This window comes from Aspergillus glaucus (genome assembly GCF_001890805.1).
Source record: "Aspergillus glaucus CBS 516.65 unplaced genomic scaffold ASPGLscaffold_13, whole genome shotgun sequence".
NCBI classification, from domain to species: domain Eukaryota; kingdom Fungi; phylum Ascomycota; class Eurotiomycetes; order Eurotiales; family Aspergillaceae; genus Aspergillus; species Aspergillus glaucus.
In genome coordinates this window covers 540,237-552,836 of record NW_019170465.1, presented here as the reverse complement: position 1 = coordinate 552,836, position 12,600 = coordinate 540,237, and the positions used below count along the sequence as shown (strand labels likewise).

The 12,600-nt window shown below is 51.3% G+C and overlaps 3 protein-coding genes across 3 annotated transcripts; 2 read left to right on the top strand and 1 right to left on the bottom strand.

Annotated features, from left to right (window-relative positions):
• Nucleotides 1-5: 5 nt before the first annotated feature.
• Nucleotides 6-2,406, top strand: ASPGLDRAFT_128787 (uncharacterized protein; the record flags this gene model as incomplete). Its single annotated transcript, XM_022540829.1, has 3 exons — nucleotides 6-500; nucleotides 553-1,383; nucleotides 1,453-2,406. The coding sequence occupies 3 exons, from the start codon at nucleotides 6-8 to the stop codon at nucleotides 2,404-2,406; spliced, it is 2,280 nt and encodes a 759-aa protein (XP_022399863.1).
• A 340-nt stretch (nucleotides 2,407-2,746) lies between these two features.
• On the top strand, nucleotides 2,747-4,179 carry ASPGLDRAFT_67418 (amidase; the record flags this gene model as incomplete). The annotated part of the gene is made up of 3 exons (XM_022549135.1): nucleotides 2,747-2,996; nucleotides 3,054-3,955; nucleotides 4,012-4,179. The coding sequence occupies 3 exons, from the start codon at nucleotides 2,747-2,749 to the stop codon at nucleotides 4,177-4,179; spliced, it is 1,320 nt and encodes a 439-aa protein (XP_022399862.1).
• A 311-nt stretch (nucleotides 4,180-4,490) lies between these two features.
• pksP (polyketide synthase alb1) lies at nucleotides 4,491-11,157 on the bottom strand (the record flags this gene model as incomplete). Its single annotated transcript, XM_022540822.1, has 5 exons — nucleotides 4,491-6,164; nucleotides 6,221-6,979; nucleotides 7,031-10,465; nucleotides 10,518-10,809; nucleotides 10,871-11,157. The coding sequence occupies 5 exons, from the start codon at nucleotides 11,155-11,157 to the stop codon at nucleotides 4,491-4,493; spliced, it is 6,447 nt and encodes a 2,148-aa protein (XP_022399861.1).
• Nucleotides 11,158-12,600: the final 1,443 nt, after the last annotated feature.

The following is a 12,600-nucleotide window of genomic DNA, read 5'->3' as shown; positions in this document are numbered from 1 at the left end:
GCATCATGGATAAATACAGCCATATTGAAGGCGCTACTCCGAGGGAAAAGATGAGAAACGCTTATGCCCAGCTGCACGCTAAAAGCAGTCTATTTTCCCAGAATCCAGAACCTAGTGCAACCCCATCCTCTGCAGGAGATATTGATTCTTCAGCCTCATTACCGGTGCCAGAAACAGCACCGCTGAGTGTTAGACATGAAAAGGAACCTGCTCATATTGCGCAACCAAACATTGGACCAGCTCCTGCAACATCATTCGAGCCGCAAACTCAGATGGATCACCCTACCGTGCAAACTATTCAACCCAGCGCGTTAACATTCAATCTCGTACAGGATATCTCACCGGGATCTGTTCACCTTGGGCCGTCGGAATTCGCGATACCACTTCCGATGGACTCAAGGGTCAAGGACGACTATGAACGCGTTCTGGCAGATGGGGCGCAACTCATTAGGGAGTTTGTTCGGGCTTCGGGACCAAATGCAAACGTAGCTGCAAACGAGGTGAGCACAAAATCGATTTTCTTTGATATGCATTCGTCTAATATTTGGACAGCGCTGGGATCTTGTTCCAAGAGTACAGGGGATTCTGGAAAAGCTGAGCAATGTGTCAATCCACCCTGACCTAAATATTGCCGAGCATATCAGCGAGTCAGAGTCGGATTTGCAAAAAGAAGCGGCTTGGGCGGAGTATTCCAGCGCAAAGTTTCTCTTCTTAGGCTACCTTGTGCAACTTGCAAGCGATAGAGATCTGCACCTCGTGATCATGGTCCAGGGAGGAAAGACTCTCCAAATTCTGGAGCGCTACCTGTTGGGTAAAGGCCTCACATACACACGGCCACGCCAGGAAATGGGGACTAGCACCAACGTGGGAGTTTCCATGATGAAAGGTTCATTAAGCTTCGGAATTCAGTCAACGCAAAGTGAAGGTGTTATCGAGATTTATAAACGGCCGTCCGCAATTATTTCTTTGGATAGGTCTTTCAACGCGAAGAGTCCCTCGGTCGAGCACATGCGCACGACTTATGCTCGCGACGGAAGCTTATTACCAGTGATTCGTCTCCTTGTCTCCAACACTAGCGAGCATATCGAGCGCTGTTTCCATGACGTCTCTGGGCTTCAGCATCTGCGATTGGTCATACAGTATTCCGTTCGCCTACGTGATACGGTTGGTGATCTCCAAGACAATGCGCTTGGCGTAAGTGAAGACGCCGAAGAAGTCTTGTCGTGTCTTCAATCCGACAATTTTCACGCAAATTGGCCCCTACCAGCGATCGAGCCTTTGCAGATATTTAGTCCTGAGGAACTAGATTCTGCTGTGAATAGGAACCAGAGTGAGGCCAACACTGAGAGTGAGCCTACATCCTCCACTCAAAAACGTGGATATGTAAGTCACTATTCTCGCCTTTGATATATAGCCGTCTATCCATGAACCAGGCTAACATGAAAACAACAGGTTGAGGATACTGAAACACCAGTTTCCAAACGGCAACGTGTGGACCCATCCCAAGACATAAGCCAGCTCACCGCAGAGTCAACGAAGTTCCCCAGCCAAACACTGGGTACTGGCCTACAAGCTCTGGAAAGCAACCTTGTCCAGATGAAGACTGCACATGCAGCTGAGCTTGAGAAGCTCCGGAAGACTCTAGCAGAGACACAGTCCCGGTTACAGGAGAGGGAGAAAGCAATGGAAGCGCTTCAACATCGCTATGAATTCCGAACTCGCGAACTCCACAAAGTCCGACAAGAGCGTGATCGATCGGACCAGGCCAAGACTTCCGCAGAGCAGAGATCAGAAAGACAGAAGGAGGAGCTCACAAAGGTCAAGGACGAGCGCACAGAACTAAGACACGAGCTTGAGAAAGCCAGGGAATCTCTCAAGGTAGGCGGTGGCAGCATGTCAGAGCTAGAAAAGGCGCAGGAAGAAATCCGCCGCTTAGCGAAGGAACAAGCCGGGCTGGAGCGAAAAGCGGATTACGAGAAGAACCAGGCCGAATATACCCGCGAGCAGTACCAGAACGCCTCTAAAGTGGCCGCCCAATCCGGGAACGAGAATCGTCAACTGCGCGACGAGAACGAGAAACTTAAACGCAAGGTCGAGGGCGACGCTATTCGCCTCCGAGAAATCAACAAGAAGAACGACGAATTTCGGCATCTATCGCGCGTTGAAGAACTCGAAACCATCCTTGCCTCGCGGGAAGATCTGCTACGTAGAAAGGAAGATGAATTACGGGAGCTTCGCAAGAACCGACCATCTACACGTTCTACAAGTACACCGCGGAGTCCTAAATGGGCCGCAACGAGTCGGCCGGGTAGCCCTGGGATCAACAACAATACTGGCAACGGCAATAACGGCTTGAGCTATGGGAAAGGGAGCGCATTGAGGTTCAGTTCGGAGATGTCGCTGTGAACATTTGCTTTGCTTTTAATTTGGTTTTTGAATTGTTATGGAGTACACATTTGCCAGCTATTTATCTACGTGCCATTTTCCTGTTTATTGAGAAATTTTCAGATGGTTTTATACATACATATTGCATTCTGGCTTAGATATCGTCTTGCATCCAACTTGATACTCAATCCATACATCTTTTGCTCTCTTATCAATGATACCTGAGGCGAGCGATTACTCCATACATCGGTATGCAGATTTAGCGCCGAATCGGAAAATTGCCGAGCCCCTCCCCCAGGCTATATCGGTAGTTATTTATATTTAAGAAGCCGTTATCCAGCTCATGAGATTATTTTCAAACATGGAGCTCTACCGGTTGACTGCGATGCAAGCACTGCACAATATCCGGGCAAATGAGCTCACGGTCGAGGACTACGCCAAGTCGCTGCTGAAGCGCATCCAGGAACGGGACTCTGCCGTCAAGGCGTGGGCTTATCTAGACCCAGTACAGGTGCTGAACGAGGCTAGGAGACTGGATCAGATCCCACAAAGCCAGCGAGGTCCTCTCCATGGTGTTCCTGTTGGTGTAAAGGATGTTATATACACCAAGGGTACGTATATATACCTTACAGTTCTCGGGCATAAACAAGAGCTGATAAGCGAGATAGGCATGCCAACACAGCACAATTCATCCCTCTACGAAGGAAGTGCACCACAGGTAGACGCTGCGTCGGTTCTCATTCTACGCAACGCTGGCGCTTTGATACTCGGCAAGACAACAACCACCGAATTCTCCGCAACAACAGAAGGTCCCAAATCCCGCAACCCCCATGACCAATCGCGCACCCCAGGAGGCTCATCTTCTGGCTCCAGTGCAGCCGTTGCGGACTTCCAGGTCCCCGTGAGCCTGGGCACCCAAACGGGGGGCAGCACGATTCGACCCGGCTCCTTCAATGGTGTTTGGGCGCTGAAACCAACGTGGAATGCGATCAGTCGCGAGGGGCAGAAGATATGCTCACTGAACTTTGACACGCTGGGACTGTTCGCTCGTAGTGTCGAGGACCTTGGGCTACTCGCGAATGTTTTTGGACTTGAGGATGATGAAGCGCCGCCAACGAGGTTTTTGATGAAGGGAGCAAAGTTTGCAGTCTGCAGAACCCCGATTTGGGAAAAAGCAGGTCCTGGTACAAGAGCTGCGCTGGAGAAGGCTGTAGCGCTATTGAAGGTCCACGGGGCCCAAGTTGACGAGGTTGACCTTGGATCAGACTTCAGAAACCTCCCGCAATGGCATGCTACCGTACAGGCCACTGATGGCCATGTATCTTTCCTACCAGAATATCGGCGACCAAAAGGCAAGGAAAATCTTGGCCCGTTGGTCGTGGAGCAAGTCGAGAACACAGGAAGATACACCCATGCGGATCAACTACGTGCATTAGACGGTATGGCTGCTCTGCGTCCGAAAATCGACACTATTGCTGGTCGCTATGCAGCAATCCTCACTCCGAGCGTTGTCGATGAAGCACCTGTTGGTTTCCATACGGGGAGTTATGTTTTTAACAATATCTGGACTGTACGATACAGACCTAACTAAATTCTTCCGCGAGAACAATTTGCTGACTTTTTCAGGCACTGCATGTCCCGGTTATCAACGTTCCAGGGTTCCGAGGTAAGCATGGATTGCCAATTGGGTTGTCGTTGATTGCGCCAAGGTACCATGACCAGTGGCTGCTTAGTGTTGCTAAGGAAGTGGGCAGGATATTTGAGTCTGAAGGTGGATGGAAGTCGAAGCTTTGATGAGTTTTCAGGTTTATATATCGCGCCTTACTTGTCCATAGTCATTCATAGAGCTAGCATTGAGATATACATCGAGCGTGCAAAGACCACTTGAACTACTGGACTTAAAAAGCAATATTGAGGAAAATATGTATTAGACTATTGACCGTTAACTCTCCATGCATATATCAAAATCAATGACTAGTATATATACGTGGACAGACACAACCCAACGCCTAACAATAAATAACAACAGACCCAAAATGAGCGAAACGCCAATCAGATATGTCCAATCAACAAAAGAAAAACGAAAAGAACGCCGTTAGATATTCTCAGCTTGCCATGGTATTCGCCATAAACTTCGCCAACTCCTTCCCAGCTTCTCCCCGGGTCATATTGAAATGATTCGCACCCTCGATAACAGTTACCCCACCAATATTCTCCTGTCCAACCAGTGTATCCCACTTATTAGGACCCAGGTCCGTCCGGTTGTTAAGCAACCAAGTCATTTCCCTTGGATCGGGGCTGCCGTCCTCTGCTGGCGGGGGATAGGGGCTGTCCTCGTTCGGACAGACACCATCCTTAGCCCAGACGAGGAAGGTCTTAGGAGTCTTCTTGCCGAGCGCAGGATCTGAGAATGGGAATGGAACGGCCTTATATGCATCCAGGGAGTCGATAAAGGAGAGGAAGTGAGGAAGCAGCCACTTAGGTGGCGGTGTCTTGCCATCACCAAAGAGACCGATTGTGTTGAAGAAGCTGTAGAGACGGGGCGGCAGTTTCTCGAGACCAATGGGGAAGGGGCTGTCGAGAAGAAGAAGGCGGTCGACTTGCTCGCCTTCCTCGAGGATGAGGTAGCGCGCGGCGTCGTAGGCACAGATACCTCCTGCCGACCAGCCACCGAAGCTATAGGGACCCTTTGGCTGGCGGCGGCGGATTTCCTTCAGATAGGGCTTGGTGATCTCGTCGAGGCCGAATTTGAGGTTCTCGGGTGTTTTCATGTAGGGACAGTTCAGGCCGTAGACGCAGACGTCAGGAGAGACACCAGGGATTGTGGCGTAGGATGTGGCGGAGCCAGAGCCGTCAGGGAACAGGAACAATGTCGATGTGGCGGTCTTCGGGTTTCCTTGAAGCAGGATCGAGGTTGCGGGAGGGTGCTGGATTTCGGTGGACGAGCTGACCTTGGGCGTCATATCTTGCACAGATCCAGGTAGCTTGATCGGTTCAGGGACAGGAGTCGGAGTGGGGGCTTGCTTTGGCTTCAAGTTCAGGACCGTGGCGATGTCGTCGAGAGTCTGGTGTTCGATGAAGAAGTCACCAGGAAGATCCAAGTCCAGCGTCTCCCGAATCCTACCAAGAGCCGTCAGGGAGAGCAACGAGTCCATTCCCATCTCTCCTAGGTTGGCCTCTGGTGTGATATCACCCTCTGAGACACCAATCTCCTCCATAAGGATAATCTTGATCTCCTTCAAGCTATCGTTCATCTCGACTCGCGAGACCTTCTCGTTCGGGGGAGAAATGATACCTGGGGATCCTGCACTGGAAAGTTCCGTCGAAGAAGAGTCACCGAGTACCGAGCTCGAATCGGACTCACTTGGTGATCCCTCGCTAGTATCAGCGGGGCTCATCTGGGCAACGAAGCGCTTGAAATCCTTGACTGTGGGCTGGTCAATGAAGACAGAAGATTCCAGATCAATGTCAAGCTCTTCACGATATCTGCCAGTGACGGTCAGCGAAAGGAGAGAGTCTACACCGTAGTCTGCGAAGACCATGTCGTCGGACATCTCAGACTCCGACAATCCAACCTCCGACGCGAGGATTCTCAGTGCGCGAGTAATGATACTCGGCCCGGAGGACTTGGTGGGTTGTGGACGGGTATTCTTCTCGACTCCAACATTCGACTTCTTGACATCAATGGATGCGCGCTGAGCGGGCTTAGAGGGAGCGGGCTTGGATGCTCCAGCGGGAGGAAGCACAGTATCGAGGATCTTGCGTGGCAACGCTTGGAACTATTCTATGTTAGCATCTTTTTCCTTCTAAAGAAGTACCCAAGGAGTAGACTTACCCTGACACACCCAAACACGCCGACAACCTCATCACTGTCATCGAATATCCAGACATCACCTGCCCAGATGCTGTTTTGCCAGGGCTGCATCCTCACGTAAGTGCGGTAAGTGATATCCGGCGAGAACTTCTTCACGCAACGCATCGAGTCCCATCCGTGGTTAACAAACACCTGGTTCTTCGAGTCCGTCGCATCATTGGCATTCATGACGAATCCAGACAAGTGACCACAGCTGTCAATCCAGAACGGGTTGCGGTGGAAGTCTCCAGGAGGAGCCTGGAACTTGACAAGCGCAGTAGCTTCGCTCTGCTCGCTGTCGAGGATCACCTCACGAATCGATCGGAAGTTATCGTCGTAGTCAACCAGAGCGGCGAAGAGCTTGTAGACCATTCCGCGTTTCATGCGGTGGGCATCGCCTTCTTCTGCGCTTTCTTGGAGGCGTTCGATGCTCCGCTTGATCAGATAGGTCTGGCGCTTCCATTCGAGCTGGACGGCGTTGCAGTCGAAGAACTTGACGAGGAGGGCTCCGTGCTCGAGGATCTTCTTGCCGTCGGGGTTGACAGAGTACACCTGCAGAGTGACGTTCTTCTCCTCCCAGTTGGCGGTAGCAGAAACGCGGAAGAGCTCTTGGCCGGTCTTTGCGATGAGAGGCTTTGTGATCGCCACGTCGCAAACATCGAGACCCGTGCCCTTGAACTCAGGCTTGTACTTCTCGATCAAGTACTCTCCAAGAGTCTGGGCAATATCCGCGTAGAGAGACTAGACAACGTTAGCATGATACAAATTCGTGAAAATAAAGAATAAACATACCGAAGGACAAAGAGCAGCTCCATTGACCCTGTGGCCCTGGATAACACGGCTCAACTCCGGATTGGCGACACTGTTCTCAATAACCACAGTGGCGATCGTTCCCTCATTCCGAGTCTCAATGATCTTCTGCGCAGCAGTTGTCAAGTACGTAGACTCAGGCGCGGCCTCAGCAGGAGCACTGGCAGGCGTCCCCTTAGTGAGACAGAAGTCGTTGGTGTAAGGAATCCAGTAGTTCTTGAGGTCCCAGTTGTAGGCGGGTAACCGAAGAACTTGGTGAAGGGAGCTAAACGCTTGGTGGTATTGTTTCCAGTGAAGGTCAATACCAGCCAAATAGATAGTCGACAAGCTGTTCGCGAGAACCTTCCATGTGTTCTCCTCGCGTCGGAGGGAAGCAACGGTGGTCGTTTGAGGACCCAGCGTCGCCTTAACCATTCCCGAGCAGATGGTGTGAGAGCCAATCTCAACCCAGACGGTCTTGTCGTTCATTAGCTTGCCATGTCTGGTAGCCTCAAGGGCACCGAGGAAGTTGACGGTCTCGCGGCAGTGGCGTGCGAGGTACTTGGCTCCAAGGACATCAGAGTTGGATTCCGAGATGACTTCACCAAGCAAGGCCGAAACGAACGGGATAGACGGCTTGTTGAAAGTAACGCCCTGCGCAACTACCTCCAAGCCTGCAAGAATAGGGTCAACCTGGGACGAGTGGAAGGCAAACGGCACCTTCAGCTTAGTCGACTTGATGGTCGCACCCGAGAGCTTCTGGGCCAAATTGTCAATGTCGTCATTCAGACCACTGATGACGGTTTCCACAGGGCCGTTGATGCAGGCAACCTCATGCACGGCCTCGTCCATGTGTTCCTTGAGTTGAAGGAGAGGAGCCTTCATGGCAAGCATGGCATGGGTTCCAATCTTGCACTGTTCCGTGAGAAGTTGCGCCCGACGACCACAAAGGTAAATCGTATCACTAGGCGTCAGTACACCGGCAACGTTCAGGGCAGCGTAGTCACCAAGGCTGTGTCCAATAACGAAAGCTGGCTCCACGCCCAACGAGATCCAGTGGTCGGCCAGGGCCATCTGCACGCAAGTAGTTCCGAGTTGAACGACAACAGGACTCAACTCTTCCACGGGAACACTTCCATCGACAAGGGGAAGAATCGACGGGAATCCTTGGCTGTGCGCAATGTGATCGAAGTGCTGGATAGCAATTTGGAACTCTGCGCAACTCTCGTAGAGCTGCTTGCCCATGCCAGTGTATTGGGCTCCCTGGCCAGTGAAAACAAACCCTGCATTGGGAGCGTTCGCGGGAACCGGGCTGAAACTCTCGGGACGAGCTGTCGCAGCAAGATTCTCACTAAGTTCCTTCAAGGACGATCCAGTAGCAGAAACACGGAAAGAGTGGTGGAAACGACGAGCAGTGGTGGTATATGACAGGTTGGCTAGGAGATTGGGTTCGTTCACCTCGAAAGACTTTGCCGAGATTTCGATGTACTTCACAAGAGCGTTGATGTTGTTCCTGAGGGCGCTCTGAGACCTTGCCGAGACAGTCACCATGTGAACGTCTCGGGAATCCTGGACGTCGCGCTGAGTAGTCTCAGGACCGTCTCCCAGCAGAAGAGCAGTGTTACCACCAGCTGCTGAGAAGTTGTTGACAAAGGTCATCCGCTTTCCGGACTGGGGTCTGTTCCAAGGAGTTGGCTGGAAGGCGATGTGCACATTGCGCTGCTGCAAGTCGGTGGGAAAGTTGTGGTTGATTTTGGTCTTGATACCACAATGGGGAGGAATGAGGTTCTTCTGCATCATTAGAAGCACCTTTATTAGAGCAGTGACACCGGAGGCCGATTCGCCATGGCCAATATTCGCCTTAGCGGAGCCAAGATGAAGGGACTGCGTGGGGCCACGGCGATAATCAGGAGCGAAGGTATCGAGGACTGATTGCATTTCGACTGCATCGCCAGCCTGCGTGCCAGTGCCATGCATCTCAATATAGCTGACATCTTTGGAGTCGACATTGGATTCGTTGAGCAGCTTGTCGAAGATGAATGCCTGCGCACCAGAGTGAGGACGGGTAATCGACACAGACTCTGCGGAGTGGTTCGTATATGCGCCGTTGATGATACCCAAGATCGGGTCGTTGTCCGCTTGCGCATCCTCGAGTCTCTTCAGAATGACAGTACCCACACCATCTGCTCTGCAATACCCATCGGCACCATCATCAAAAGTATTGCAGTTGCCAGTAGTCGAAAGGAAATGACCGCGATCCAGACCTGCATGGTTGTCAGGGTTGGTCAGGATGTTGACACCACCAGCCAGGGCGGAGTCACAGTCATTTCTCCAGATGGAATTGCAGGCCAAGTGAATAGCGGCAAGACTGGAGGAACAGGCAGTATCGACACTGACGCTAGGACCACTGAATTTGAAGAAGTAGTTGATTCGTCCTGGTGTGAAAGCACGGTTGCCTCCCGGAATGAAATAGGTGTCGATGTCTTGACCACTGTTGATCTCACGGTAGTCGTCACTGGTCATTCCGTAAAAGATACCGACTCGATTCTTCTGGGTGGAAGGCGTGCTGTCGGGAACGAAACCTGCCATTTCAAGAGCTTCATATGCCGTAAGCAATGCAATTCGCTGGGCAGGATCGGCCTGCAAGGCTTCACGGGGAGACATGTTGAAGAAGCGCGGGTCGAATAAGCCGGGCTCGTTAATCCAGCATCCGTGGGGGATCTTGCTCGTGTTCCTCGTTTTCCCAGTCGGGTCAACATGGGTTTTGATATCCCAACGGTCCACAGGTACTTCCCGGTGCACATCGAGGCCCTTGTACAGAAGGTCCCAAAACTCCTCAGGATCTGTGGCCTCAGGGAAGCGTCCAGAATAACCGATGATGGCAATATTGGAGTGTTCAGATCTGCCGGTGGTGCTGAAGCCATTGGGTTCGTTCGGAATATCCCCAAGAGCGCTGTCCACATCGATATTTGTGACACCAGCCTTTTTGAGGGTCGTGTGGAGGCTCTGAATCGCAGAGCTCGAGATTGGCACCAGTGTGCATGCGGAACTGGCGTTATCCTTAAGTCTCGATACGCACGACTCGGTGACTTTGTCCCAGCACAACTGTCGCAAAAGGATCTCTTCCACAGATGCCCTCAAAAGCACATAAATGGCCTCTGCGTCAATCGCACTGCCGGTGTTGCTCGAAAGCACAGGAATTTGAGGTACGTAGCTGGAGAACGTATCCTTCGGCCAGGAATCAAGGACCCTATCCACATCGCGTGCGTCGTATAGATGTGTCGCATGATAAGGACCATGAATTGGAGCTCTCACGAGCTTGTGATCCTTTGACAAACTCGTTTGGATGAGCTGATCAAGCGTCGATGGAGGTGCACTGATGGTAACCCCATTAGCGGAGACAGCGCTAATATACGGCTGCGAAGAAGGAGGAATGGCCTGGAGCAGTCAGAGTTTCGAATCTAGAAGAAAAGAATGCTGCAGGGCCTACCTTCTGGCCGGAAAATCCGCGGATCTTATCCAGGGCTTCACCTTCGCCAATTCCAGAAACCAACGCCGACCAGCTCGACGAGCTTGATGTTCCTCTGTCCACCAGCTTTCGAACCGAGTGAACACAGAGCCCAAGCCGCAGAGCGAGCACTACTGTCTCGACAGCGACTGGAATCAACTCTCCCACGGTTTTCGAGCAGCTCACAGCAGCCGAAGGTAGGAGGCCAGTGCATAGACCGACAATGACAGAGTCGGAACCCGAAGGATATGCATGGCCGAGATCGCCATAATAGCTATGGGCGTACGTCAATACATGCCACGAAGAATAGCATAGAATAACAAAGGGGGTCTTACTTGATAAAACAGCCCAACTCATAGATGCATGTCAGGGCACTTTCCAGAGCCGGGTTTACACCTGACTCACGATACCGTGCGAGTAAGTCGACAATGCTAGTGAACCGCGGGAAAATCTGTCGCCGAGAAGGAGGGAGCTTCGTGATCTCCCGGCGGAGAGCAAAGAAGCACTTTTGAAAAAATGCCGTCACGAGCGAACTGTTCTTAGCATGTAACAGACGACGTAGACCGGCATCAAAATCACCCGTCTGGTCTCCGAAGAGATAGACGCGGCGGAGACCCTCCATTGTCTGGAACGATTTGTCGATCGAACGTTGCAAACTTTAGAGGGCGAAGACAAACAATCCCAATAAAGACGACGGATCAGACCCTTTATACATTATGAAGACGGTTTCCCGGGGAGATCCACTTTTATTTCTTTTCGAATCCGATTAATCATAAATCGTAATAGGCGTCCTTACGGGTAAATCCGTTGACATGCAGGATCATGTCTAGTTCTGCTATGTGGAAACCTGGCTGTTTACGGTAACATTCCCACTTTCCGATTTGTCGAGGCCTTTGAGTGAAGCAATTTGTCAGGCAGATGCTCGTGCTGTGGCGCCATGCGATACAGACAGCTGCAGCCGAGCCCTAGGTAAATACTACCGTTACCGTCAATCTGGGGACTAAGATTGGAAACCAGACGTGAGGATGCCCGTATTTGCGGTAAGGACTGGCCACGAGGGAGAAAGGACCCATTCTGGCCCTCGATCCGCATCCAAGGAATGTAATGTCTCAGTGAGCATTGCCGTTTTCAGCCATGGACCGCCGGTGTATGACAATTGTTGATGGGGGCTCGTCCATGACACATCGACGACTCATGTCCACTCGCTTAACCTAAAACTATTCAGGGAAAAAAGGGGGATCCGGAAACAGAGAGACTCGATGAGACATTGGTTGTGGCTGCAGAAATCGAAGTCGGATCAAAGTCGAGGTTGCATTCCAGGCGGCCCGTGATCCGCACGTGACCCAAACTAAGCCTTTTTATTCCTTTCTCTTTTTCTTTCGAGGATGAGGATGCGATAAAAGAAAAGAAAGAAGAAAAAAGAAAGAAGACCATTTTCCGAAGGTCATTGTGACCATCCATAGCATAAGACAAATCCGACTATAATGCCCGACGGATGGACAATTCTATGCCTGGGAAATCGTCGGTGTCGACACTCACCTGGCCATCTGCATATAGCGTATAATGCACATATAATAGTCGTAGCATGATCATCTCCTTGGTAAATATCGAGATGAGCCAATAGGAGCGCCTCAGGTGAGATCTACATGTCTGTTCTGCTTACCAGGTGCAGTACCCCGGTTCGTAGATCCTCGCCACCATGTGTTAAGAGTTTTGACTCTGCGCGTCATGATAGCAGGCCTAGATCATAGCCCAAAAGCTCGCACTATCGCGAACACGAGCTGGTGTTGGAATGAGTTGTGTGATCCTATCCCGACATGCCGCTGTACGAGTCGGCAATGCGGCAAACGAGAGCATGATTCATGCTCTCGTCTACACGAACAAAGAAATACTTATCTTTATAATTACTTTGAACAAGTGTCAAGTCATTGGCACCGTCGGGCTTAATACCCGGAAGGTTCCAGCAGAGTGACAGCTCGGATACTGAGGCCGAGAGTCATTGACTCATCGCGAGAAAAAAGCGACCTCGGTTCTCGAATAGGGTAGCATTGAGGTACAGAAAAAA